The sequence below is a fragment of the Lissotriton helveticus genome, chromosome 7, assembly GCF_964261635.1.
Source record: "Lissotriton helveticus chromosome 7, aLisHel1.1, whole genome shotgun sequence".
Lineage (NCBI taxonomy): Eukaryota > Metazoa > Chordata > Amphibia > Caudata > Salamandridae > Lissotriton > Lissotriton helveticus.
In genome coordinates, this window is record NC_136068.1 from 1047775607 (window position 1) to 1047800435 (window position 24829).

General features: G+C 42.1%; 1 protein-coding gene across 5 annotated transcripts in view; it reads left to right on the top strand.

The window, feature by feature from the left end:
* Positions 1-24829, top strand: part of PGS1 (phosphatidylglycerophosphate synthase 1) — a 649148-nt gene that overhangs the window by 203919 nt on the left and 420400 nt on the right. For all 5 annotated transcript variants that reach the window (XR_013598742.1, XR_013598743.1, XM_078653897.1 and 2 more), the window contains exon 6: positions 16829-17007. Coding sequence is in view for 3 of the 5 variants with exons in the window: in XM_078653897.1 (XP_078510023.1) it covers positions 16829-17007 (179 nt within the window). In the remaining 2 variants the exon portion in view is untranslated. The remainder of the gene's footprint in view (positions 1-16828; positions 17008-24829) is intronic.

A 24829-nucleotide genomic window follows, 5' to 3' on the forward strand; every position in this document is an offset into this window, starting at 1 on the left:
TCTGGACGTCCATCACCACGGACAGGTGGGTGAGAAAACGTATCCAGTACGGTTATTGTTTGGAGTTAACATCCACTCCTCCCAACATTCCCCCAAGACACCGTCCTATGTCGGCAGAGCACTTGCACTTATTGCAGCAGGAAGTTGTGGTGATGCTGCAAAAAGGCTCAATCGAGCTCGTACCAGTGGAGGAGGAAGGAACAGGAGTCTATTCCCTGTACTTCCTCATCCCAAAAAAGGACGGATCCCTCAGACCCATTCTGGATCTACGCCCTCTCAACATGTATATACTGTCAGAACACTTTCACATGCTGACACTGCAACAAATTCTTCCCCTGCTAAACCAAGGGGACTTCCTAGCAACCTTGGACCTCAAGGATGCTTATTTCCACATCCCACTCCACCCATCCCACAGAAAATACCTCGGGTTCACCATTCAAAACAGGCACTATCAGTTCAAAGTCCTACCCTTCGGGGTGACTACTGCCCCCAGAGTGTTTACAAAGTGTCTGGCGACAGTGGCGGCGCACCTCAGAAGGCAGAACATACATGTCTACCCGTACCTAGACGACTGGCTTGTTCAAGCAAAGTCGGAACAACAGTGCGCCGCGGACATGTCCCACACTATTCACCTCCTTCACAGTCTGGGGTTCTCCCTAAACTACCCAAAGTCGCACCTTCAACCAGCCCATGTGCGGCAGAATCTGGGCGCGACAATAAACACCCTGACTGCTATGGCTCAGCCAAACCCAGTCAGGATCGACAACATTCAATCGCTGATCCAGAGGTTCAGACCGCAACACTCCCTACCAGCGAGAGTGTTCATGCAGTTGATAGGCATGATGGCCTCCTGCATCTTCATAGTCCCACACGCGAGGTTGCACATGCGTCCGCTCCAAGAATGCTTGGCAAATCAGTGGACACAGGCTCAGGGACAACTAACGGACCTAGTGTTGGTCGGGCATACAACTCTCTGCATTGGTGGAATCCACACAACCTTTGCAAGGGACGACCGTTCCAAGAGCCAGTGCCACAGATTATCCTAACGACGGACGCATCTCTCCAAGGGTGGGGAGCCCATGTGCTCCACTACACTGTGCAGGGACTGTGGTCCACCCAGCAACAGAAGTTGCACATCAACTACCTAGAATTGATGGCAATCTTCATGGCGCTAAAGTCCTTCAAAGTACATCTGTGCAACAAAGTCGTGTTGATCCGGACGGACAACATGACAGCCATGTACTACATCCAAAAACAGGGAGGCACTCACTCGCCACAGCTGCCTCATCTGGCTCAGAGCATGTGGAAGTGGGCCATTCAGAGGAACATTTTCCTCATGGCAGAACACCTCCCGGGCAAGGACAATCAGATGGCGGATCTGCTCAGCAGATACAGCCATCAAATGCACGAGTGGGAGATGCATCCATCAGTACTCCACCCGTACTTCCAGCAGTGGGGTCATCCAGAGATAGACCTGTTTGCCACAAGGGAAAACGCAAAATGCCAAAGCTTTGCCGCCAGGTTCCCTCACCCGGAGTCGCACGGGAATGCGATATGGATGAACTGGTCAGGCAAATTTGCGTACGCTTTTCCCCCAGCGCCTCTCATTCCGCTGGTGGCAAGAAAGCTAAAGCAACACTCGATGAATCTCATCCTGGTTGCTCCAACATGGGCACGCCAACCATGGTACACCACGTTTCTAGAACTTTCCGTGGTACCGCATCACAGGCTGCATCTCACATCCAGGCTCTTGACGCAGAACCATGGAGACATTCAGCATCCAGATCCGCAACAGCTCAATCTGGCGATCTGGCTCCTGAGGTCTTAGAATTTGGCTACCTCAACCTGCCTCCAGAATGTATGGACATCATCCGGGAGGCAAGAAAGCCCACTACCAGAGCTTGCTATGCAACAAAATGGAAGCGGTTTGTCATTTACTGTACAGACCACAATATCAACCCGCTAGATGCATCCATTCCTAACATCATCTGCTATTTGTTACATCTTTACAAATGCAATCTAGCGTACGCTTCCATTCGGATACACTTATCCGCCATAGCGGCTTATCTCCAGAATAGGTAGCATCTCTCTGTTTTCAGGGTGCCTGCCATTAAAGCCTTCCTGGAGGGACTGAAGCGAGTCATTCCTCCAAGAACACCACCAGCTCCAGTGTGGAACCTCAATGTGGTCCTCACTAGGCTGATGGGTCCACCTTTCGAGCCACTGCACTCCTGCGAAATTCAATTTCTAACATGGAAAGTGGCTTTTCTCATTGCTATTACATCGCTCAGACGTGTTAGTGAGCTGCAAACGCTCACAATCCAAGAGCCATTCATCCAAATACATTCAAACAGGGTAGTGCTCCGCACTAACCCCAAATTCCTTCCTAAGGTAGTGTCACAGTTTCATATCAACCAAACTATTAACCTACCCGCATTCTTCCAAAACCCACAGACAGTAGCGGAAAGAATGCTTCATACATTGGACGTTAGGAGGGCGTTAATGTACTACATTGACAGAACGCAACACTTTAGGAAAACACAACAACTTTTTGTTGCCTTCTCAACGCAGCACAAAGGCAACCCCATTTCCAAAGCCGGAATAGCCAGATGGATTGTTAAGTGCATTCAAATCTGTTATCAAAAGGCTAAGCGTACTTTAACAATACCCCCAAGGGCGCACTCCACACGCAAGTTGGGGGCCTCCATGGCTTTCCTGGGGAACATTCCTTTGGAAGACATTTGTAGAGCAGCCACATGGGCTACACCACACACATTTACCAAACATTACTGTGTTGATGTGCATTCCAAACAGCAAGCAGCTGTAGGACAGGCTGTTCTCAAGACACTTTTTCAAGCTTCTGCAGCTGGCACGGGCAACCGCCCTTAATGGAGGGACTGCTATGTATTCTATGCAATAGATATGAATTTAGCAGCCCACATGCCTCGAACTGAATATGCTACTTACCAGTATGCATCTGTCATTGGCATGTAGGGCTGCTAACATTCATATCGCCCGCCCTCCTCCCCGGTGCCCGTAGCGGCTGCAGATACTCTCTTGCATTCATCATTGGCATGGACATCCTATTACACTATTTCACTCCATCTCTGCCACAATGGTTCAAAACAATCTGGGGATGGAGTCGATGCCCATGCGTACTGTAGTCCAGGGGAGGAGCCACCTATCTCGTGATACTTCGAAGACTATTCCAGGACAACAATGTGCAATCATCCGGACCCAACACTAGGCGGCGATCTATGCAATAGATATGAATGTTAGCAGCCCTACATGCCAAGAACGGATGCATACTGGTAAGTAGCATATTCATTACAAACTTTGATAGAAAAACAGATATTTGAGGAGAGTAGATCTAGAGTGTCGCTGGTGTTGAGAGTGCTCTAACAGGAGCTGCTTTCCACCTAAACTGAGACCTACCCAGAGTTCTCTCCTTCTTTTTTGCATATATATATATCTATCTATATATAGATATATATAGATATATATAGATAGATATATATAGATATATATAGATATATATAGATATATATAGATATATATAGATATATATAGATATATATAGATATATATAGATATATATAGATAGATATATATAGATATATAGATGCTTAGTTTTGTTGAAGGTTTAATTATTTCTTTTAAAAATAAGTTCTTAGGAGTCCAAGTGATATTATTAAATACTTTCCATTGCTGGCTCATCAAAGATGTAAGAGCCTATATTTGAAAAGTTCTCTCATAAAAATAGTCTCCTTCTAAATTGAATGAAATCCCTGACTAGTCACTTACTCTAGTATCAGGTAGTCAAGCACACAAAAATGGATACTGGAGAGTTCAGATGAAAGCACTGAGAGCCATTAATTTCCTTAACCAGAATCTCTTCATCACACTGATTGGAGTAATTCTAAAACACTACTCACAAGCTTCTCAACAGACCAGAACGAAGGCTATTCATGCACTAATGAAAGACAGTTCTTTTCACTAGCCACTAATCTCCTATAAATAAATCTCTTCCGCGTTTCAGCAAGAATTCCTCAAAGGCACTACTGACTCTTCTGACAAGTAGGAATGAAGACTGCTAATGTGCTGAAAAGGGACTATTATCTTCGCCTGTGAATATTTCCCCCAATAGGCCTATATTTTAGTGTGCATAGGAAAAACACTACCTCTCGTGCAGGAATTTAGGTTGAAGTGTGCAGCACTTAGTGCATGCGTGTGTGATGACGAAATGCGAATTCAGTAATTAGACCACTCAGTGCAATTTCTCTGAATTGCGACTGCCATGTTAGAATATTTATGATTACCTTCTTGCAGTCTTCGCAGCACAATGGAGGTTTAAAAAGGGACATAGTTTTCTCCATTACGGATACGTGTTACTGTTTTTTGACGACCTTTTAGACATTAGATACTACAGATCTGGGCATTCCTGGCACACGTTAAATAAGTTTATACCATCAAACAAGTGGGTTTATAACTGTGGAGACTTGCGGTATTTGAGGAAACATTAAATGACTTGCATGTATTTACTCCATATGACAAATAGAATATACAAGCACTACCAATAGCTTTAGATAAAAGGCAGCTGATCTCCATTATTATGAGTGTTTTTAGTTTATTATTATTTAAAGAACACAGTCTTGCTGGAATGAAAATAAGTAAATGGGTGTTAGGGCACATATTGTTAGTTGTTAAACCCGAAAGGTTAAACGACTAAATCTTATATAAGCTAAGCGCAGCGTGAGAAGGGGCACAGACGAGACAGGCCAGGCAGAATCACATCATCTATTTTTGCTGATGGCTAACTGTGGAGATATTCAGACTTCACTTGCTGATCTTAAAAAGCCCAACTGCTAGCCGTCACGAGACTAGCAGACGTTTCTATTCAATTTAAAGTCTTATTGTCCAAACTGGTATGCAGGTGTGAACCATCTCTGAAACTCATATTAGGCTTTTTCTTTCAAGTGCTAAGATTAACTTAGTAAATAGAAAAATGAGGGTTTACTATAAGGTTATACTGCGAATATGTTGGAGTACTTATGTTGTTTCTGCTTTTGGAAATCATTGCAGCTACCATTCTGTTTATCTTTGCTGTAGTTACAATTCATATCTTAGGACCTTATATCCATCTCGGGCCTGAAAGAGAGCCCATCACTGTCCCTTGCTGCTGCCCCAGCTAATGATCTCCCACTATTCAAACTAAAAAACAATGCATCATGGTCCCACTTCAACATTTACAGTGAAGATAACATATTAAAAACGCTAAACGCGTTGAAGCCATCCAATCACTTCTCTGACCCGCTCCCGGCAAACTACATAAAAGACTTCACTCCTCTCCTACTACCCCTCTGGACCAAGATCATTAATACTTCCCTTCTGCAAGGATCCATTCCAGACACGCTGAAAACGGGGCAGGTCTCGTCTATCCTTAAGAAACCCACAGCGGACCCCACGGACCCTAATAACTATCGCCTGATCTCCAACATCTCTATGTTAGCTAAACTCCTGGAAAAATGTTAACATACAACTGAAGTGTCACATTGATCGTTTCAACCTGCTGAACCAATTTCAATCTGGTTTCAGGGCAGGTCACAGCACAGAGTCAGCCATGACACATGTATTAGATGACGCTCTAAAAATCCTCGACCAAAATGAAGCTTGTCTGTTAATCCTACTCGACCTGTCATCAGCATTTGACACAGTCAAACACGACAACCTGCTGAATCTCTTGAAACACAGAATGGGTTTATCTGGAAGTGTTTTTAACTGGTTCACCTCTTTCCTCCAAAACAGATCCCAAAGATTCAAGGTCAACCAATCCCTGTCCTTCCCCTCGTCTGTCACGCTGGGAGTTCCTCAAGGCTCCTCCCTCTCTCCCACCCTTTTCAACCTTTTCATGGAACCCCTCACTTATCTTCTCAGCCTCTCCAAGATACAATTCCACATGTATGCTGACGATACCCAAATCTACATCAAAATTCACTCACTGGACGACATCAAATCACTCAACTCCACTCTACAAAAAACCCAAATGTGGCTGGTCGAAAACCACTTGAAACTTAACTCCCTCAAAACGGAATTCCTTGTAATCGCCCCCCTAACAAAACTCGAACTATCACAGACTGGATGAAGCATCTAACAGCTCTCAATGGACAACCGATCATAGTCGACTCAGCAAAATCTCTTGGGGTAACGCTGGACAATAACCTCAAAATGCTGAAACACATCAATGCCTCAACAAAGGGAGACAACTTCCACCTAAAGACCCTACGAAAACCGAAACCTTATCTGCCAGCCTTCGATTTCAAACAAGCTGTTCAAGCCTTATCTCTCGCTTGGAATATGGAGTAGGAACCTTATGCGGACTCCCGAGGTCTTCGACTGCCCCGCTAAGAGCCATGATCAACTCAGCTGCGAGACTCCTTACAGGCTCTAAGAGAAACGCCCACATTTCCCCAGACCGGAGAGCCCTCAACTGGCTACCGTTTGAAGCCAGAATTCATTTAAAAATCGCTTGTATGACACACAAGGCTCTCTACCACAACACCCCACAATACCTAGCTCAGAAACTGGTGCTCTCAGCGGGCAGCAGAGCTTCCAGGAGTGCCAAGACTCTTCTCCTACAACCTCAACGATTTGCCAAGAAACAAAACATATAACTGGTCCTTCTCCGGTATGGCTCCAAGGATATGGAACGCTCTGCCCAGTGAAACTAGAATGAACCCTTCCCCGGCTTCCTTCAAAAGAGAAGTGAAAGCTATCCTCATGGCTCAATCCACGTGAACTATTTCTTCTACTCGCTGTACTTTATTACTTGCTTTTCCTCACTTATATTCGTCCTTCGGTTTATCTTTGCCATTTTGCACTAGCATCGCACTGCCTTGTCTTGTTCTAGATGTATCTAGTACTTACTTATTGCGTGACTCACTATATCGTAATATATATTTTCTACTTGTCATGTAAAGCGCTCTGATACTCGCAAGAGTCTGGTTCGCGCTATATAAAACCTTCAAAATAAATAAATAAAATACCCCAGGATCAGATTTTAATTTTAAAATCTTTAAAATATGCACATTTTTCCCAGTGTTCTTGGGTGTAGCTTTCAGATTTGGCTTCCACAAACTACTGTCTCTGAAGTGTCTCCTAGGATACATTGTTTCCTGAAAGACATCTCACTTAAATATTGCTCATTTGGTTGTGTGGTGGTTGCAGTCCTGCTGGCCTTGTCTTGCGTTGGTACATTGACAAAGTCCTTGGTGCCTGAGGATCTAGCATTCTGACTTCTGGGCCTTGTTCTAGAAAATGTATCACTATTTAATGGCGTTCTTTCCGGATATAGCAATGGCTCAAACATGGACCGAGGACTACAAACTATCATAGCTTCAGCTCAAGCAATCCTTATTCCAGACACAGTTTTGTAGCAATTGTGGTTGAGGCCAGAGGGCTGTTTGTTGAAGTAAATGGCTGAACAGGACATTATTAACGCAATGTATCCGAAGGCTTCACAAGGCTGCTCTACAGTACCAAAGTGCATATGACATCCATAGAGTGGCACAATGCTCTGTTTGTTCACCCACACCATTTATGAAGTAATCTTTTTATTATGCTATATGGCAAGTGATAGTAACAGAATGTAAGAAGGAAAGTCAAGTGTAAAGGTGATCTATATATTTCAATTCACTTAAAGATTTTAACACAATCTTAGAAGCAAGGTAAGATAAAACAATATTTTTTTTATTTTTTATTCTAGCATGCAATAAGCTGAGTTCCAGTTGTATTATTTCTCTTTGACAGAGTATTAGCCCAGACTAAAGGACTTATTTAGCATGTGATGGATGCGGACATCTGCCAAACAACTGAAGATTTTCTTTCTGCTATATTTAAACTACATATGGCCTGTAGATGCCCTAAATAGAGCAGGCAGGACTTCTACCAAACTCTAGTTAAGGCTCTTAGTCTGGACTAACAAACGTGCAGCAAGAAAGAACACCAGAAAAAACTGGAACTTTTGTTCATTGTATGGTAGACTTTTAGAACAAAAGTGTTATGTTGTCTGAATTACAGTTTGTCTATACTTGGGAATATAAATATCTAGGTTTCTGTACTTCATTTCCTGTTAAATGTCTGCATCCATATGGTATTTCTTTTGCGGGAACCTAGCAAAAAGGCAGGAGAGCGCTGCACATGGTCAAAGATGAGCATAACGTCTGCAAGCATTAGGAGAGGTAGCTGGGTTGGAGATAATTGATGCATTGTGATATAGTGCTCTTTAAAGAGATGAATGGTCAGCTGTTTGGTGTCCTGGCTGCAGGTGTGCTGAGAACCACTACAAATGGTGAGCTTGTCTGCAGGATATGCTGAGGTGTTGGTCATGATTGCTTTGTAAATGATGCCGCTGGTTTTAAATATGGTGCAGGTAGGCAAAGGTTGTTAATGAAAATCTGTCAGGATGGGTGCGATGTGAAGCAGGAGCCGGTATCAGGCCATTTTTGTTTTTTTGCCAACATGTTCCTTGGTTGGCGTCCAAGATGGTATCCAAGTTACTTGTAGTGCAGTGGGGTTTGAAGGTGTCATGTCATTTAGCCAGGTTTGTAATATTATTTGGTGTTTCTGGCAGATAACAGAAATTCTGTCTTGGGTGGGTTTAGCTTCAGGGATGCAGTTGATATTCGGGTCTGGATGATGATTAGGCAGTGTCTGAGGTGGTCAAAGTCAAAAAGTTTATTTGTATTGGTACTCGTCAGAGGACCACAAAAAAGTTATTTACATTTTACATGTATAAAAATGCAATTGTATTAATACAAAGATAAAAATGGTTTTAAAAATTTGTACAGATTGTAGCAAACAAATTCATTCAAAGGTTGACTACACAAAACTAAGAGATCTCTCCCCTTTGTAATTCTACAGGAGCGAAATATAGGATCAAGGTATCTTGTACGAGCTAAGATTACTTTATGATTAGGACACACAAGTAGTAAATGCTCTATAGTCTGGTCACCCCCTGCACACAATGAGCATGATGGAGATCCACCTGGAAGCCATCTTGAGGTATATGCCAATACTGGTAGAATGCCCAATCGGAACATACTAATCGCTCTCCTTACGCCGTGTGTCAAGGTGAACCCAATATAAGGCAGACTTTGCTTGTATTCAAGTGCATCCACAAACGGCTTGTAGGTGGCTAATTTGTTGCAGTGTAGGCAGTCCAATTCATAGCTCAGTTTAGGGGTAAAATATTTTAAGAACAATTTTAGTTGTGTCGGCGACCAAGTAAGCAGCATTTCTGTGTTAATTTGTGCCAATTGAAATGCTACAGACAAGTTTTCCAAAAAGATTTGTTTTTTAGACTCTACCCCAAAAGACTCTTTTTGCAACACTGACCTTAGAGTGTTCTCCTTCGCATGTAACAGGTTGTAGGCCCACCTGATTACATTGGCGATAGCTATGGCATAAGAGCTTGTGATTGATAGTTCTAATCTCAGTGCCTGAACAGGTACAGCATCAGAAACTTTCATGATCCTTCTTAGAACTTTCCCTTCTTTTCGATCCATGAAAACCCATTGCTTTATGGGGATATACTCCGTCGCATAAGATAGTACAGGTGGTATTTTTACTCTGTATGTGCTTAACAGTGCAGAGAAATGTCTATTCCCTGTTGCACTGTAAAGTCTCAAGAGAGCCGAGACGTGTATATCAGCTTTCCTTTGTAAGTTTGATACCTGTATTGAATTTGTCAAGTTTTTGGAGAGGATCCTTCCGAGATAGGGATAATTATCTACCTCTTCTATTTTATCTCCACCAATCTTCCAGATATGCTTGGCACTTTGTTTTCTTCCCGAAAAGGCTATCACTTTAGTTTTCTGTATATTCGGTACTAGATAATTTTCCTTCGAGTATTTGTACAGAATGTCCAATGATGCTTGCAGTCCAAAAGGGGTAAGATCTAGTAGTACTATGTCGTCAGCATAGAGTAGTGAGATTATACTTTGCTGGGCTATCTTCGGAGGTAAACTAGAGCCAAATTGCAGTTGATGAGGCAGGTCACTTAAGTAGAGGGAGAATAGGAGCGGGGCTAAAAGGCACCCTTGTTTTAATCCGTTCTCTGTTTTGATTCTTTTTGTAAGTCCTTTTTCGCCCCCCATCTGGACTTGACACCAGGTATTGGTATGTAGGCTTATTATTACTTGTAGCAGTTGTTCTTGGATTCCAAGCCTCCTTAATTTTTCCCATAAAGTTGGTCGATCTACCCGATCGAATGCCGTTGAATAGTCGATGAATGCAGCATAGACCACCTGGGCTTTTCGAGTAATGTATTTGTCAAGGATCACCTGGATAACTGCGATATTATCTGTTACCGAATGCTTAGGCCTAAAGCCTGCTTGACACATGGGTATCAGACCCAACGAAAAGGCCCATTCTTTCAGGCGGTCTAGTACCTCTGCTGCAAACACTTTTCCAACAGCATCCATGAGTGCGATTTGTCGGTAGTTTCCGGCTTGGATTCTGCTTCCCTTCTTATGGATTGGGATAATAATGCTCCCCTGCCAAGATTTTGGTACATGGCCGCTCTCGAAGATGTAGTTAAAAAGAGGGCATAACAACTTGCTCCATTCCTTCGGTGCGACTTGTAACGCCTTAATTGGAATCTGATCCGGACCAGAGGCTCCTGTAGTTCTCGCTTTGCGTATATTAAATTCAACCGAGATAGCTGTAGTTTGTAATAAAAAACTCTCATCTTTTTCTTCATTCATGACCTTGCTACTTACATTTAGTTTTATTAAATTTGCTTTGTAGAGATCTGAGAGATATAGTTCCCAGTCGTTCGGAGGGACCGGGATGGATTGTAATTTCTTCTTTGTTCCAGTTATTTTTGCGATTAAGGACCAATATTTACGTTGATTGTATTTATTTGCAGCAATCTGAATATCGACCCAATTTCGATCTTCTAAAGCTCTTTTTTCCTTTTGATTCTCGCGCCTCAGTTGGTTTTTCAATCTGTTTATTTCCTTCTTTATAGTAGGCGAAAAATTCATATATTGGGCGCGTATAAGTTTATTTAATTTTTTCTTTACTTCAGAATTCTTAGAGGTACATACATTTTTTCCTCCCTTCTTTTTATCATTACCTTTTGCACCCAATGATACCATACTTAGTATGAGGTTTTTAAAATCCTTAATTATAGATTCAAAGTTTTCTATTGGATTTTTAGAGAATCTTTTCGCTAGAAGCTTGGAATGATCGATCTTTGTCATGATTTTATCCAGGGTCGAGGAATTCCAGAAGATGCATCTCTGTTCGCTTTTTATCATGACAGTACTTTCATGATATATAATGTGGCTGGGTTGGGAAGATTTTGGTATCCAATCTGTTGTTAGTTGCATAAGTGCATGATCACTCTCTTGGCAGAAGTGGTTAGACAGATACGAAGCAGTATCCAGCAGATCCATGCTGCTTATGATGTAATCTATGATGGATAGAGTCCCGTGACCTCGTCTAGTGTACTTTGCTGGGATATCCCCCTCAACAGTGCCATTCAGTATTAGTCCATTTAGATTAGTTATTGCCTCTTTTGTCGGTTAGTATACCCTCAGGGAATTGAGGGGTTATAGTTTCCTGACCTTCTTCTATAAATAGTTTTGCCCACCTGTTGATTTCGGAGTTGGAAATTTTACTATTAAAATCGCCTGCAATTATAAAAGATGAATAGAAATAATTTTCCATTATATGCATAATTTTTTCCATTATATCTAGGAATATAGTATCATATTTTTTCCCAGGGGGAGCATAGACATTAAAAAGTAGAATTGCCTGTGTTGAAGCAGTGCTATGTTTTTTTACGAAGATTTGAATGCACTGCAAATTTTCAGATTTCGTATCTATTATTTCCTGTGCCCACAGATAATCCTCCCTCAACAAAATGGCCAGGCCACCTTTGGCATGTCCTCGTTTGGTGGATATTGCTAGATTTTCATATACATAATACCCTTTAGACGTGAAAGATACAGTTTCCCATGTTTCTTGTAGAAGCAGTATATCTGGCGGATTTCTCATGACCATGGACAATTTGTTTTTAGTTCTGCCTGCGATGTTCCAAGATATAATTCTTAGTCCCGTGCTAAACAGAATGTTGTTTGATGTTAAGGTTTTTGTTGCTATTCAGAGTCTCAGAGACCCAAGCCCAAGACTCAATAGTAGTGTTCTCTTCAGATTCCTTGACAGGTTTGTACCAAACTGCCCTATGGCCTTTATTCACCAGAATTTTTAGATTATCATTACCATGCCCTGTAGAGTGGGTTCCTGGATTTATGGTGTCACGATCTTCAGTCATGCCATTATTTCGCTGGTATTTATTGACTTGTGAGTTGGAGATAGCCCGTAATTGGGCTTTATACCCATTGGAGGTATTATAAGCCTTTGATTCTGCAATTTCCATTACATCATATCCATGTTTGTGGAGTATCTCTTTCTCATTGAGTATTATGCCTGGAAGAACTGTTGACCAAAAAGTTACAGTTGACAGTTTATTATTCTCTTTTTTGGGGAAGGTCACAAGATCAATTTCATTACTAGCCATTGTATGTAAAGATCTTATGTGACGTAATAAATTTATAATCCTTCCTCTATTGAGTGGAGCCGAATCAGTAGGAAAGAGTTCCTCAATCTGAAGAGTTTTAGAGGGAGGCCCTTCCCCCTTTTTATAGTAACTATTATTTTCTTCTAAGAGATTGTTATTGCTTTGATCTGATTGCATAAAATGTCTGGTAGGAACATACTCTTTTACTGTCGGATCCAAGTAAGACACCATATTTTCAGGATTTTTACTGGTTGCACTTTTTTCTACATTTTGGGACTCTGTTGTGGCGTCACGTTGTACTTCTTCAGAATTACGTAAAATAACAGATTTTTGAAATTTTAATTTACGTTTTTTCCGTTTTTGGATCCTTCTTTCCGGTTTTCTCCTCCTTCTTTTCCCAACTACTATGTTATTTTCCTGCTTCTTAGTGGTTAGCGTTTCTCCATTTCCTTCACTCAATATGTTACTGGTATTTATTCTTGTTTCCTGAGTTTCAGATGAGTTTGTATTAGTAAGCTTGTTCGTTCCATTGGTTTTTGTGAATATTGAGAAATGTTTTATTTTTTGTTCATGTTTTTCTTTAAATAATTTTTTCAAAGAATATATCACTGAATCATTAGGATTATCGATTTTATGGTTTTCTTGTGTTTGGATATCTACAGTTTGAGTACCAAAGTCACGCATTCTTTTCTCTTGAGTTTTTTTATGGACTTTTAATATGTCATGTTGCTCAGGATTGGTTTTAAGTAACATATTGATTTTGTCTGCTTCGTAAGAATCTTTTTTCTTTTTTTCTTCTACCAAATGCTTTAAGATGCCTATTTGGACGTCCAAAGTTTGGTCGGAGTTTTCAAGAATGTTTCCGAGAAATGAGAGAACTGATTCCAATATCTCTTGTAGAGAAAATAGAGCTTTAGACACTGGAGGAGCCATATCAGCAGTATTATTGTTATTTTTGAGATTGAAGGGGTCCATGGAAAGTTCAAGCAAAGCGATAGGTGAGGAGGTATTTAACTGAATACTGTTATTTGTTCCTGGATCTGTTTTCTCTATCGCTATATTTTGTTTGCTGATATTTGTATCGTCGAGTAACGTTACACTCCCTCTGCTTTTTATAGGTGTTACGATTTCCAGTTTGGTCGTTTCATGATCTGAGAAAAGAAGATCTTTCGGGGTACTTGATAATTTGTTGCTTAGGTCTAATTCCAGACATTCCTCTTTGAGTTGTAGACTAGGTTTCGTTGGAGTAGTTTCAATGTCCCCAACGGAATCTGTTACACTAAGTTTTATTTCTTTACTTAGCGATTGTAGATCTGGATTCTCTTTGGGCAAGAGTGCAGAGAAATAAGCACTAATTGCTGGTGTATGGGTTAAACGACCTTGTTTTATAGCTTTATCAGTGGAATTTCGTACTGCATTTTCAGTACCCATTCTTTTCATGTATACTGTCCGGGATCTCAATTTCCTAAAACCCATTTATTTACAGATCGTCGTTAAGATTTGTAAATCTCTTGTAGCGTCGCAGATATCGTTGAGGATATTACTGTTGTAGATGGATCCCCAGTAAACTCATGGGAGATGAATGAGAACACATGCAACTACAAATATTTCGCTAAATAAAGGCTAAGTGGAAACCAGGATCCGAGAAAAAGGAAACCAAAGAGGGGGGGGCCCGTCCCGTCCTCGGTCGTCCACGGACGGCCACAGACGGCCCGCCCTTTGCCCGGGCTTAGCCCGGCGTCCCGCTAAGCGTCCCGCTAAGCGTCAGCTGATTGTATTTATAAGAGGAGCTAGGGGCGGGAAGAGACTCCAGGTGCGCTCTGTTGGTCCTGCACTGCAGCCTGGGTCTCGCAGTCCCTGCCCCTGTTGTAGAACAGCCTCACAGGCGCTTCAAATTCCTTCTTGGTCCCTTGGGTCAGCAAACAAGCAGGGAAACAATCGATGCTCAAATCACACGGAGGCAAAGTACAGCTACGAGCGGCTCCCGCGAAGCGGGGGCCGCGAGCTGTTAGAGAAGTGGGCAGCCAATCACAGGCCGCTCTGACACAAACAGCCAATCAGTGAGGAGCAGGGGCGGGAAGAGACTCCAGGTGCGCTCTGTTGGTCCTGCGCTGCAGCCTGGGTCTCGCAGTCCCTGCCCCTGTTGTAGAACAGCCTCACAGGCGCTTCCAATTCCTTCTTGGTCCCTTGGGTCAGCAAACAAGCAGGGAAACAATCGATGCTCAAATCACACGGAGGCAAAGTACAGCTACGAGCGGCTCCCGCGAAGCGGGGGCCGCGAGCTGTTAGAGAAGTGGGCAGCCAATCACAGGCCGCTCTGACACAAACAGCCAATCAGTGAGGAGCAGGGGCGGGAAGAGACTCCAGGTGCGCTCTGTTGGTCCTGCGCTGCAGCCTGGGTCTCGCAGTCCCTGCCCCTGTTGTAGAACAGCCTCACAGGCGCTTCCAATTCCTTCTTGGTCCCTTGGGTCAGCAAACAAGCAGGGAAACAATCGATGCTCAAATCACACGGAGGCAAAGTACAGCTACGAGTGTCTGAGGTGGTGAATGTCTGAATCAGAAAAAACTTTTCTGTAGAGTTTTTTTATCAGCAGCATATTGGGGAATCTTCATGCTGTTATCTGTGAGTAATCACCAAGAGGCTCCATATGAAGGTTGAAGATAACATGAGTCCGTATGAAACCTTAGGGGTCTCCATACATGATGGGGATCTTTTGTGACCTGTAGGTGCCCATGTGAATGAACTGATATCTATTGGAAAGGTAGGCGAACCAGTGAATGACATAGACAGTGGATGCCATTCTAGAGTCTAGGGTATATTTGAGGGCTTGCTGATTAACTGTTTAAAAGCCAGCTGAGAGATCTCGCAGTATCGGAAGGCAGGGGTTCACCTACATCTTTGCTCGAGAGAGCATTGTCCATGGTTTGTAAGGTAGCAGTCTCTGTGGTGTAGTGTCAGCTGAAGCTAGAGTGGTAGTTCTGCATGATATGGTGAGCATTGTTGTGCTCTTAGAGTCAAACATAGCTTGTTTTTTCAATGATGGGCCAGTAGGTGATGAGGTCATCAGGGTATAGTGAATAAAAAAAAAAATCTTAAGGAGTGAGAAAATCTGGCCTGCCTTAAGAGCTTCTGGGAAGATACCTTGAGTGAGGGAGGCATTGAAAATCGTTATTAGGGGTTAAGTAGCGTCCCCATAAATCACTTTGCTAAAGGACAAGGGTAAGACATCATCCCTATAAAAAATGGTTTGAAGGGAGTTGAGTATTGGCGAGATCGATGTTAGGGCTTTGAGGACGGACCATTGCAGGAGTCTGCATAAAGGGGTGGGTGTATATAATGAAGGCTTGGTGTTGCTAATGTGTTGTCAGATTTTCTTTGTTTTTTTCACTGAAGAAGAGGTTGAATCCATTATACTTTTCTGTGGAGTGAGGAATAGGTGGATCTGGCAGAGGGTTATGGTTTGATTGTCTTGAAAACTATGTCCCTGCTGTGTGTGGCTTCATTGATGGTAATGGTAAAGTACATTGCTTTGGCTAATGTGATAAGCTGTCTGCCTGTTGCATGGAGCTACTTCAGTATTATGAGGTTATTGGGAGTTCTGTTTTTCTTCCATTTTCTTTTCTGTCTGCAGATGGATCGTTTATTGTCACTAAAAATCTTAGAGTACCAGTCTTCGAAGGATCTGAAGGTTTGGTCTTCTCCTCTGTGTTGACTTTGGTTTGTTGTTAGGATTCTGAACAAGGAGTCAGATGACAAAGTGACCAATCCAGGTCAGGGATATGGGTGGGTTGCATTGGATTATTGGTAATGTTGGGAAGACAAGGTCAAGAATGTAGCTTTTTAGGGTGTGTAGCATTTTATGATGCCGCTTGTGTATTCTCATCGCCTTGTGAAATTGGTCTTGTTAATTTGCTGCAATAGGAATGAAACTTTAATTTTGACCATATGTTGATTCAATTTATAACCCTGTTTTAAGATGAAATTATACCTAGAGCCCTGGGAGGGGAGGTGAAACAGAAACCTTATTTTGGCTCCACTTAATACTTAACAAGTAAATTATAATGTGCTTCTTCCCTGTGTGCGCCGAGGGATTGTATGGACAGGCTCCAAATGTGCAACATTGTCACAGATGCTGAAATTCATAACTGCAAAGTGGTGTATGCATATTTCCACAACATTTAAACTATATGTGTGTCTCACTACAAGTTTGTTTACTTTAAATACTGTTTTTCTTTATTTAGAGCAAATCTCAGTGACTCGTACTTCACAAGTCGTCAGGATCGATATATGTTCTTACGGGACTGCCGTGATGTTGCCAATTTTTTCACGGAGCTAGTGGCCACTGTTGGAGATTTGTCATTGCAGCTGCAGCCAGATGATACAGTGCGTGTGAAAGATGGAATGTTGCACCCATACCAAGGTGAGGTTGGGGGTACAATGTCACTTTATGCCTATGGACACCATAAAAAGAAGACACAATGAGTTTGTAGCTATAAGGCTTTACAGCACCTAATGGTTCTTTGCTTGAGTTTAGAGCATTTAACCCCTTGCATGCTGATGATGGCCCCCAGCCGTCATGCACTACAGTGCTCGTGTGCTGATGACGGCTGGGGACCGTCATGACCTCACCCGCGTTGAAATCTTCAGCACAGGAGCAGAATCGCGGCAGCATGGAAGGGGTTAAGCAACTTTTAATTGTTCATACTTCAAGCATGGGCAAACACCATGATCTGTCCCAAACTTAGCATTAACAAGGGATTGCCATCATATTTTAGCTCTTGAACATTTACAAGGTTGTGGTACTAATTTCCTGCTGCTGGTTACTAAAGCATCTAAGCGGTCCTGATGAGTTTATGACTAGGGACACACCTAACATCCATACAATAGAGTAGTTGTGCAGTAACTGATGAACAAAAATAATACCCTTTTCTTTCCAGTATTTGTAGTAAAATGATTTACCTTTATATTTAAGAAATTTATTATACCATACAGTGGAGGACAAAAAACATTGAAGTGGAGTAAAATCCTTAGAAAAAGTGTTATATAATAAAGTTCGGGAGTATTTAAAACCGGACTAGTGGACAAAAAGGTGCAGTTTGACATAAAGATTACATGTTGAAAAGAGAAATCTTTAAATAAGGAGCGTTCAAAAAGGACCCAACTGGGAACAGGAATGTCCACAAAATCATAAGCTAATGCAAAAGATTGTTTAATCAAAAAAGCTGAATGAAAAGCTTTAAAATTTGGGAAACGCACACCACCTTCATCCTTAGGACGTTTGAGTTTGTTTAGAGCAATTCCTGGGTGATTATTGTTCCACAAAAAATTTGTACATGTAGAGTTAATTCTAGAAACATATGCATTGGGAATTCTGATAGGAAGCATAGACAATGTATATAAAACATGAGGTACAATCATCATTTTAATGGTATCTAACCTGCCCCACCAGGAAAGATACAGGGGTGACCAAGTAAGGAGGAGCGATTGGATTTTATTTATTAATGCAGTAAACGTGAATTTAATTGTATCATTTAGGGAAGACGAAAACCAAATGCCAAGGTATTTAATTTTAGAAGGACACCAGGCGAAATTAGTGTCACTAAACATAAACTGATAGCATGTAGAGTTTAAGGGCAAGACTTCTGTCTTTGAGAGGTTGAATTTGTAACCAGAAATACTAGAGTATAATCTAACTTCATTCAAAAAATGGGGGAGAGATTCAACAGGAGTAGACATATAAATCAGTATATCGTCTGCATATGCAGATATTTTATTTTCTACAGAGTTATGTTTGAAGCCAGCAATCTGAGAATTAATACGAATGCGCTCCAGGAATGGTTCAAGGCATAGGATAAATAATAAAGGGGAAAGGGGGCATCCCTGTCTTGTGCCTCTGGACAAAGAAAAAGATTTGGAGAAGTGATTATTAAAAAAAATACTGGCTCGAGGACAAGAATACAAAAGTTTGATATAAATGTAAATGTACAGGAATTTATATAGCGCAAATCACCGAGCGGTTTCTAAGCGCTTGCTTAGGGAACCTGTCCTGGTATTCCCCTGTGAGATAACCCCAGCAGGGTATCCGCAAGGTGAAAGCCAGGCATCCCGCCGCGAGGGGCCGTTGTGGAGATTAAGCAAGCTATTGCCCAGAGTCGCAGAGTGTGAACCCGTGAATCAAGTAGGCACCGGAGCGAGAATTGTCGAGTCCATGGACATTTTAGGACTCAAGACCCCGCCGAGCCGGGAATTGAACCCTGGTCCCAGGCTGACCTCTGCTTCCAGGTCTGCCTCTCCTAACCAGTGAGTCACACTTCGCCACATAAAAAAAGAAATAAAAGAGGGCCCAAAACCAAACCATTGGAGAGTTTGAAACATGAATTGCCAATTAATACGATCAAATGCCTTTTCAGCATCTAATGACAGGGCTGCAAGGGGAGATTTACATTTTTTGCCATAAGAAATGATATTAGCAAACATCCGAGCATTATCAGATGCCAATCTGCCCTTCACGAAACCAACTTGATCAGTTTTAATCAAAAGAGGAATGATAGTTTCAAGTCGGGATGCGAGAATTTTGGCAAAAATTTTACAATCATAATTAATTAACGATATAGGGCGATAATTTTTACAATAAGAGTGATCTTTATCAGGTTTAGGAATTATAACAATTAAGGCATCCATAAAAGAACCAGATGCTTTTGCGTCAGCAATAAAGGAGTTAAAAAGTTGGAGGTGCTTGGGGACAAAGATTGAAATAAAGGTGTTGTAAAACACTACAGACAAGCCATCGGGTCCTGGGGCTTTTGACTTTTTTAGTGATTTGATAGTATTAGTTACCTCTTGAAGAGTGATGTCTTTCTCCAATGCGTTAAATTCATCAGGTAAAGATGGAGGGGACGGGAGACCTGAGAAGAAGGTGTTTAAATTTTGATTAGTGGGAAATGTATCGTCAGAATAAAGAGATTTATAATAGTCATGAAAGACCTCAGCAATGTCTTCGTCTGACGATACTAGTTTTGTAGTGGATTCATTAAAAACAGGGCCAATAGTCTTACGTTCAGATTTAATTTTTAAATAATTAGCTAACATTTTACCTGCTTTATTTTGTCCTCCATGGTATTTAGATTTAATTTTAAGCAAAATATTAAATGCTTCAATCGTTGCTAATTTGTTAAGTTCCGTTTTTGCTTTAAGCAAATCATGAAGGGCATCAGATGATCGAGAAGTAAAATACGTATGTTCTAAGCTTTTTGTGTTTTTGTAGCTGATCTTCATATTTCTTCTGTGTGGATTTCTTCGTTTTCGATACATAAGAAATGGTGAAGGCACGAGCGCAGCCTTAAAAGTATCCCAGTTATTTGGTACAGATGTATCCAATGGGTCATTGATACTAAAAAATTCATTGATAAAAGTGGTAGCTTCTTTGATAAAAACCATGTCTGATAATAAGAAAGTATTAAGTTTCCATCGGCTACATTGAGAGGAGGTAAGTGATAGGTCCAAAACAGCGTGAACAGGGGCATGATCCGAAATAAAAATGGATCCAATTTCAGATTTTTGGATAAAAGGGGGCTAGGATTTACTGGTCAAAATATAATCAATCCTAGAACGGGTGTGATGTACATTGGAGAAAAAAGTAAATTCAAGTAAATCAGGATTACAAGTCTTCCAAACATCATACAATGAACGAGAGGCAATGGCCGATTGAAAAGCTTTATGAGATTTATCAGGTTGAAATTTACAATTGGATAATCAATCGGAGAAAGGATCTAACCATTGGTTGAAACCACCAGCAACAATAATAAAGTAGAATGTTAATATCGTTCCAAAACTTAGGATCCGGCTTAACAGGTCCATAAATATTTAACAAAACTAACGTTTTATTTTGTACCACAATCTTTGCCATTACCCATCGTCCATCAGCATCATTCTGTGTGGATAAAATTTGTACTGCCAAAGCTTTATGAAACAATATAGCAACACCCCCTTTTTGTTGGAAGCAGGAGAAAAAATAACTTGGCCCACCCATTGCCTTTTCAACTTGAGACTCCACATCATTACAATGAGTTTCCTGAAGAAAAGAAATATGAGAATTAAGTTTCGATAAATGAGATAGTACCTTTTGCCTTTTGACTGGACTCCCAAGACCACGGACGTTCCACGTGACAAAGTTACACATAATAGAGGGAAGGGAGGGTATAACATAGCTGGAGCTGATACACTTCAATGATATAACTACAAGAGAAAACACACCACAAGAAAAAATTATGTATGGAGAATACTACAGAAAGACCCACATTACCAGGATACATTAACAATAAAGAAATAATAAAGGACAATATTGAACAAATAGGGATGATTAGAAGAGAGAAGTATATAGAAAAGGATAGAGCAGAAGAGGACAAAAGAGAAAGAAAGAGAGGAGGAAAAAAAGAGAAAAGAAACAGAAGAAAGAAGCAAATGAACAGATCAAGGCATAGCAGCAAGAACTGTAAAAAAGAGAGGAGACAAAAACAGAGGAGCATGGTGACGCCAGTGGGCACGGACCTCAGCAATAAGTATACAGGAGAAGAAAGAAAAATAGAGCTTCAAGAAGAGAAGTAAAAACATATAAAGTGATAACATTAAGTGAAGATATATTCTGGAGATAAATCAGTATGCCAAAAAAATTGAGAAATCAAGTAGTGGTATCCATTCCATTAGATGAAAAATTCTGAAGATACATTTTAAGTTTTTCCAGGTCATCAAAGGAGTGTGACCGACCACCCTGTGTAATCTTGCAGAGACCAGGATGAAGGATTCCATATTGGATGTTGAGGTGACTCATTTGAGGATGCAAAGCAAGAAATTCTTTGCGCCGAGCATTTGTTGCATTAGAGATATCCTGGGATATGAAAAGATTATTGCCAGACCAAATGAGACGACGTTTAAGTCTTACAGCCTTCAGCACATGCATCAACTCAGTAAATTCGAGAAAAAGCATGATGATTCCACGTGGTTTGGTAGCGTTAGGAGATAGATGGCCCAGTCGATGAGCTCTTTGTATATTGAGGGGACTTGCTGACGGTTGAAGGTCAAGAAGTTCTGGAAGGAATTTTTAAAGAAACGATACCATGTCTGCACCTTCAATGTTTTCCTGAAGTCCATAAAGACGTAGATTATTGCTGCGATTTCGGTTTTCAAGGTCCTCAGCATGGAGTTTTAGATTGACAATTTCTTGTTCCAGTAGAGGTATCTTAGAAGAGACATCCTGCAGATCGCTAACACGTTGTTCCAGTTCCAGAACTTTACCTTCCATAACCATCGATCTCTCCTCAATCTGTTTTAACTTTTTTTTTGTCGTGGACATAAATGGTTGAAGACCACGGACCTCATCCAATATTGAATCTAGTATGGGATTCTGAGAAGAATGAATGGGAGAAGGTGGGTCATTTTTATGTCTTTTCGGTTTTGTCCCAGATATAGAAGATCTAGCGGTGTGAGGGTCATTAGCCATTGTAGTGTGTACAGGGAATAACCAGCAGGAGTAAAAGTAGGGAAGGAGCAACTAATGCTGTAGAGCACCTCAACACTAGTGTAGATATAATGACCGTTATATGTAATGTAAAGTAGACTAATATTGAAAAATTCCTCCAAAGAGCAAAAGTACCAGATGAACCACAAGTAATTTTCCTCAGAAAATAAATAGCAGCACCATTAGACCATAGGACTGCACAATTTCCTCAGAATGCTGGACATTGCAAGAGAAAAAGATATATAATGAGGGAGAGGAAAAAATGCATTGTGTCAAAAACAGTCTACATCCGCTAGGAAATGCCAGGAGAAGGTGAATACAATCATTGCAGCAATAAAAGGCATTACTGAAGCAGAGAAACGTAGGCAGCATGTATGTCAACTTGTTTTCCCATGAAAAACGGCAGAAAACAGTAGCGCTTGTGTAAGGAGGCAGCACGCATTTAGGCTTGATAAGAATTTCTCCAAAAATCAACAAGTATCAGATGAAACACAAGTAATTTCCCTCAGAAAGTGAATGGCAGTATTATTAGATAGAGGGACTGCTCAATTGCCTCAGAATGCTGGCAGGAGAGAAAGTTATGGAATGAGGCAAAGGAGAAAATGTAAAAAGCATTCCAAATCCTCCAAGAAAAGCAAGGAAAAGATTAATGCAGTCATGGCATCAAAGAAAGGGCATCATTATGGCTGAAAAACATTATTTCCCAGTAAAAAACAGCAGAAAATGGCAGCGTGTGAAGGGAAAATGAGACTCGAGTGCAGCGACCTAAAATGGCGGCCGCTCGCGTCTCACAGGAGAAAAAGTTGAGAAGTGAAAGCTGCTCAGCAAATGTATCCCGTTGCCCGAGAAGCGGTCTACCAACTCACTGCATCCTCGGGAAAACAAAGCCGACGCTCAGCACTCTTGGCAGCCGGATAAGAAGCTTTATAAATGAGGCAGAGTTCCGCGATGCGACGGAGCTCAAGCTGGGTCCGCCATTACGCTGACGCATGAGTTTCTAACTCATGTAGTCTGAGGATGGAATATCATATTTCTCAGCGCTGAGAACTGCTAGAAATGTAAACCAACCTCAAATGAGTTTATAGCTACAGGCAACTGCTTCCATGAGGAAGGAATAACATTGGTTTAACACCAAAGACAACAACAGTATGTAAGAAGGCATAAAACAATTTTGTAGCTGATTCCCTGGGGATTGGATTCAAGCAAAGTCTATATAAAAAGTTCAAACCAACTCCAACAGTGCAGAAAGCACTACCTGTAGCTTGGTGTTGGATTGGCCCTCCCTGCAGGGTCACCACCAAACCTAGGAGTCTTTGCACTTTATCATTGCTAACCGGTGTTAAAGTGCTTGTGCTGACTCCATCTCATGGCAAAATTGGCTTACATCTGATTGGCATATTTAATTTACATATACCCTAGTAGAGTGGAATACCATATACCCAGAGCTGTAAATTAAATTCTACTAGTGGGTCTGCAGCACTTATTGTGCCACCCACTTAAGTAACCCCATAAGACATGTCTCCGGTCTGCAATTGCAGCCTGTAATTGCCAATTTGACTTGGCAACATAATCCTTTCACCAAGAATCACATTTCCTTATTAATTAATCAATCAATCATTTGTAAAGCGCACTACATACCCGCAAGGGTCTCAAGGCGCTCGGAGGGGGGGCCGCCACTGATCGAACAGCCAGGTCTTGAGTATCCTCCTGAAGGTCAGCAGGTCTTGGTTCTGTCGTAGGCTCAGTGGGAGGGTGTTCCATGTCTTGGCAGTGAGGTGGGAGAAGGATCTCCCGCCGGTGGTGGTTTTTTGGATGCGCGGGACAGTGGCGAGTGAGAGGTCGGCAGAGCGTAGCTGATGGTTGGGGATGTAGAAGGGGAGCCGTCTGTTGAGGTAGGCTGGGCCGGTCTTGTGGAGTGCTTTGTGTGCGTGGATGAGGAGCTTGAAGGGTATCTTTTTGATGGGGAGCCAGTGCAGGTTTCTCAAGTGGGGGGTGATGTGGCCGTGTCGTGGCACGTCGAGGATCAGTCGTGCCGAGGCGTTTTGGATGCGTTGTAGTCATTTGATGAGCTTGGTCGGGGCTCCCTTCGTAGAGGGCGTTTCCGTAGTCGAGTCTGCTGCTGACGAGGGCCTGGGTGACTGTCTTTCTTGTATCTGTCTGGATCCATCTGTAGATCTTGCGGAGCATGCGGAGGGTGTTGAAGCAGGAGGAGGAGACGCCATTGACTTGCTTGGTCATTTAGAGCGTTGAGTCTAGGATGATTCCCAGGTTGCGTGCGTGGTTGGTGGGTGTCGGGGCTGCCCCCAGTGCCGTCGGCCACCAGGAGTCGTCCCTGGCTGAAGGATTGGAGCCGAGGATGAGAACCTCCGTCTTGTCCGAGTTCAGCTTCAGACGGATGATCTTCATCCAGTCGGTGACGGCCTTCATTCCTCCGTAGAAGTTGGCTTTGGCGGCGATGGGGTCCTTGGTGAGGGAGAGGATCAGTTGAGTGTCGTCGGCGTAGGAGATTATGTTGAGGTCGTGCTGTCGGGTGACGTGTGCGAGCGGGGCCATGTAAATGTTTAACAGTGTCGGGCTGAGGGAGGATTCCGGAGGTAAGCCGCAGATGATCTCGGAGGGTTTGGAATGGAATGGGGGAGGCGGACGCTCTGGGTTCTTCCGGATAGGAAGGAGGTGGTCCATTCAGGAGCCTTGTCTCGGATCCCTGCGGCGTGCGTGTAGAGTGTGG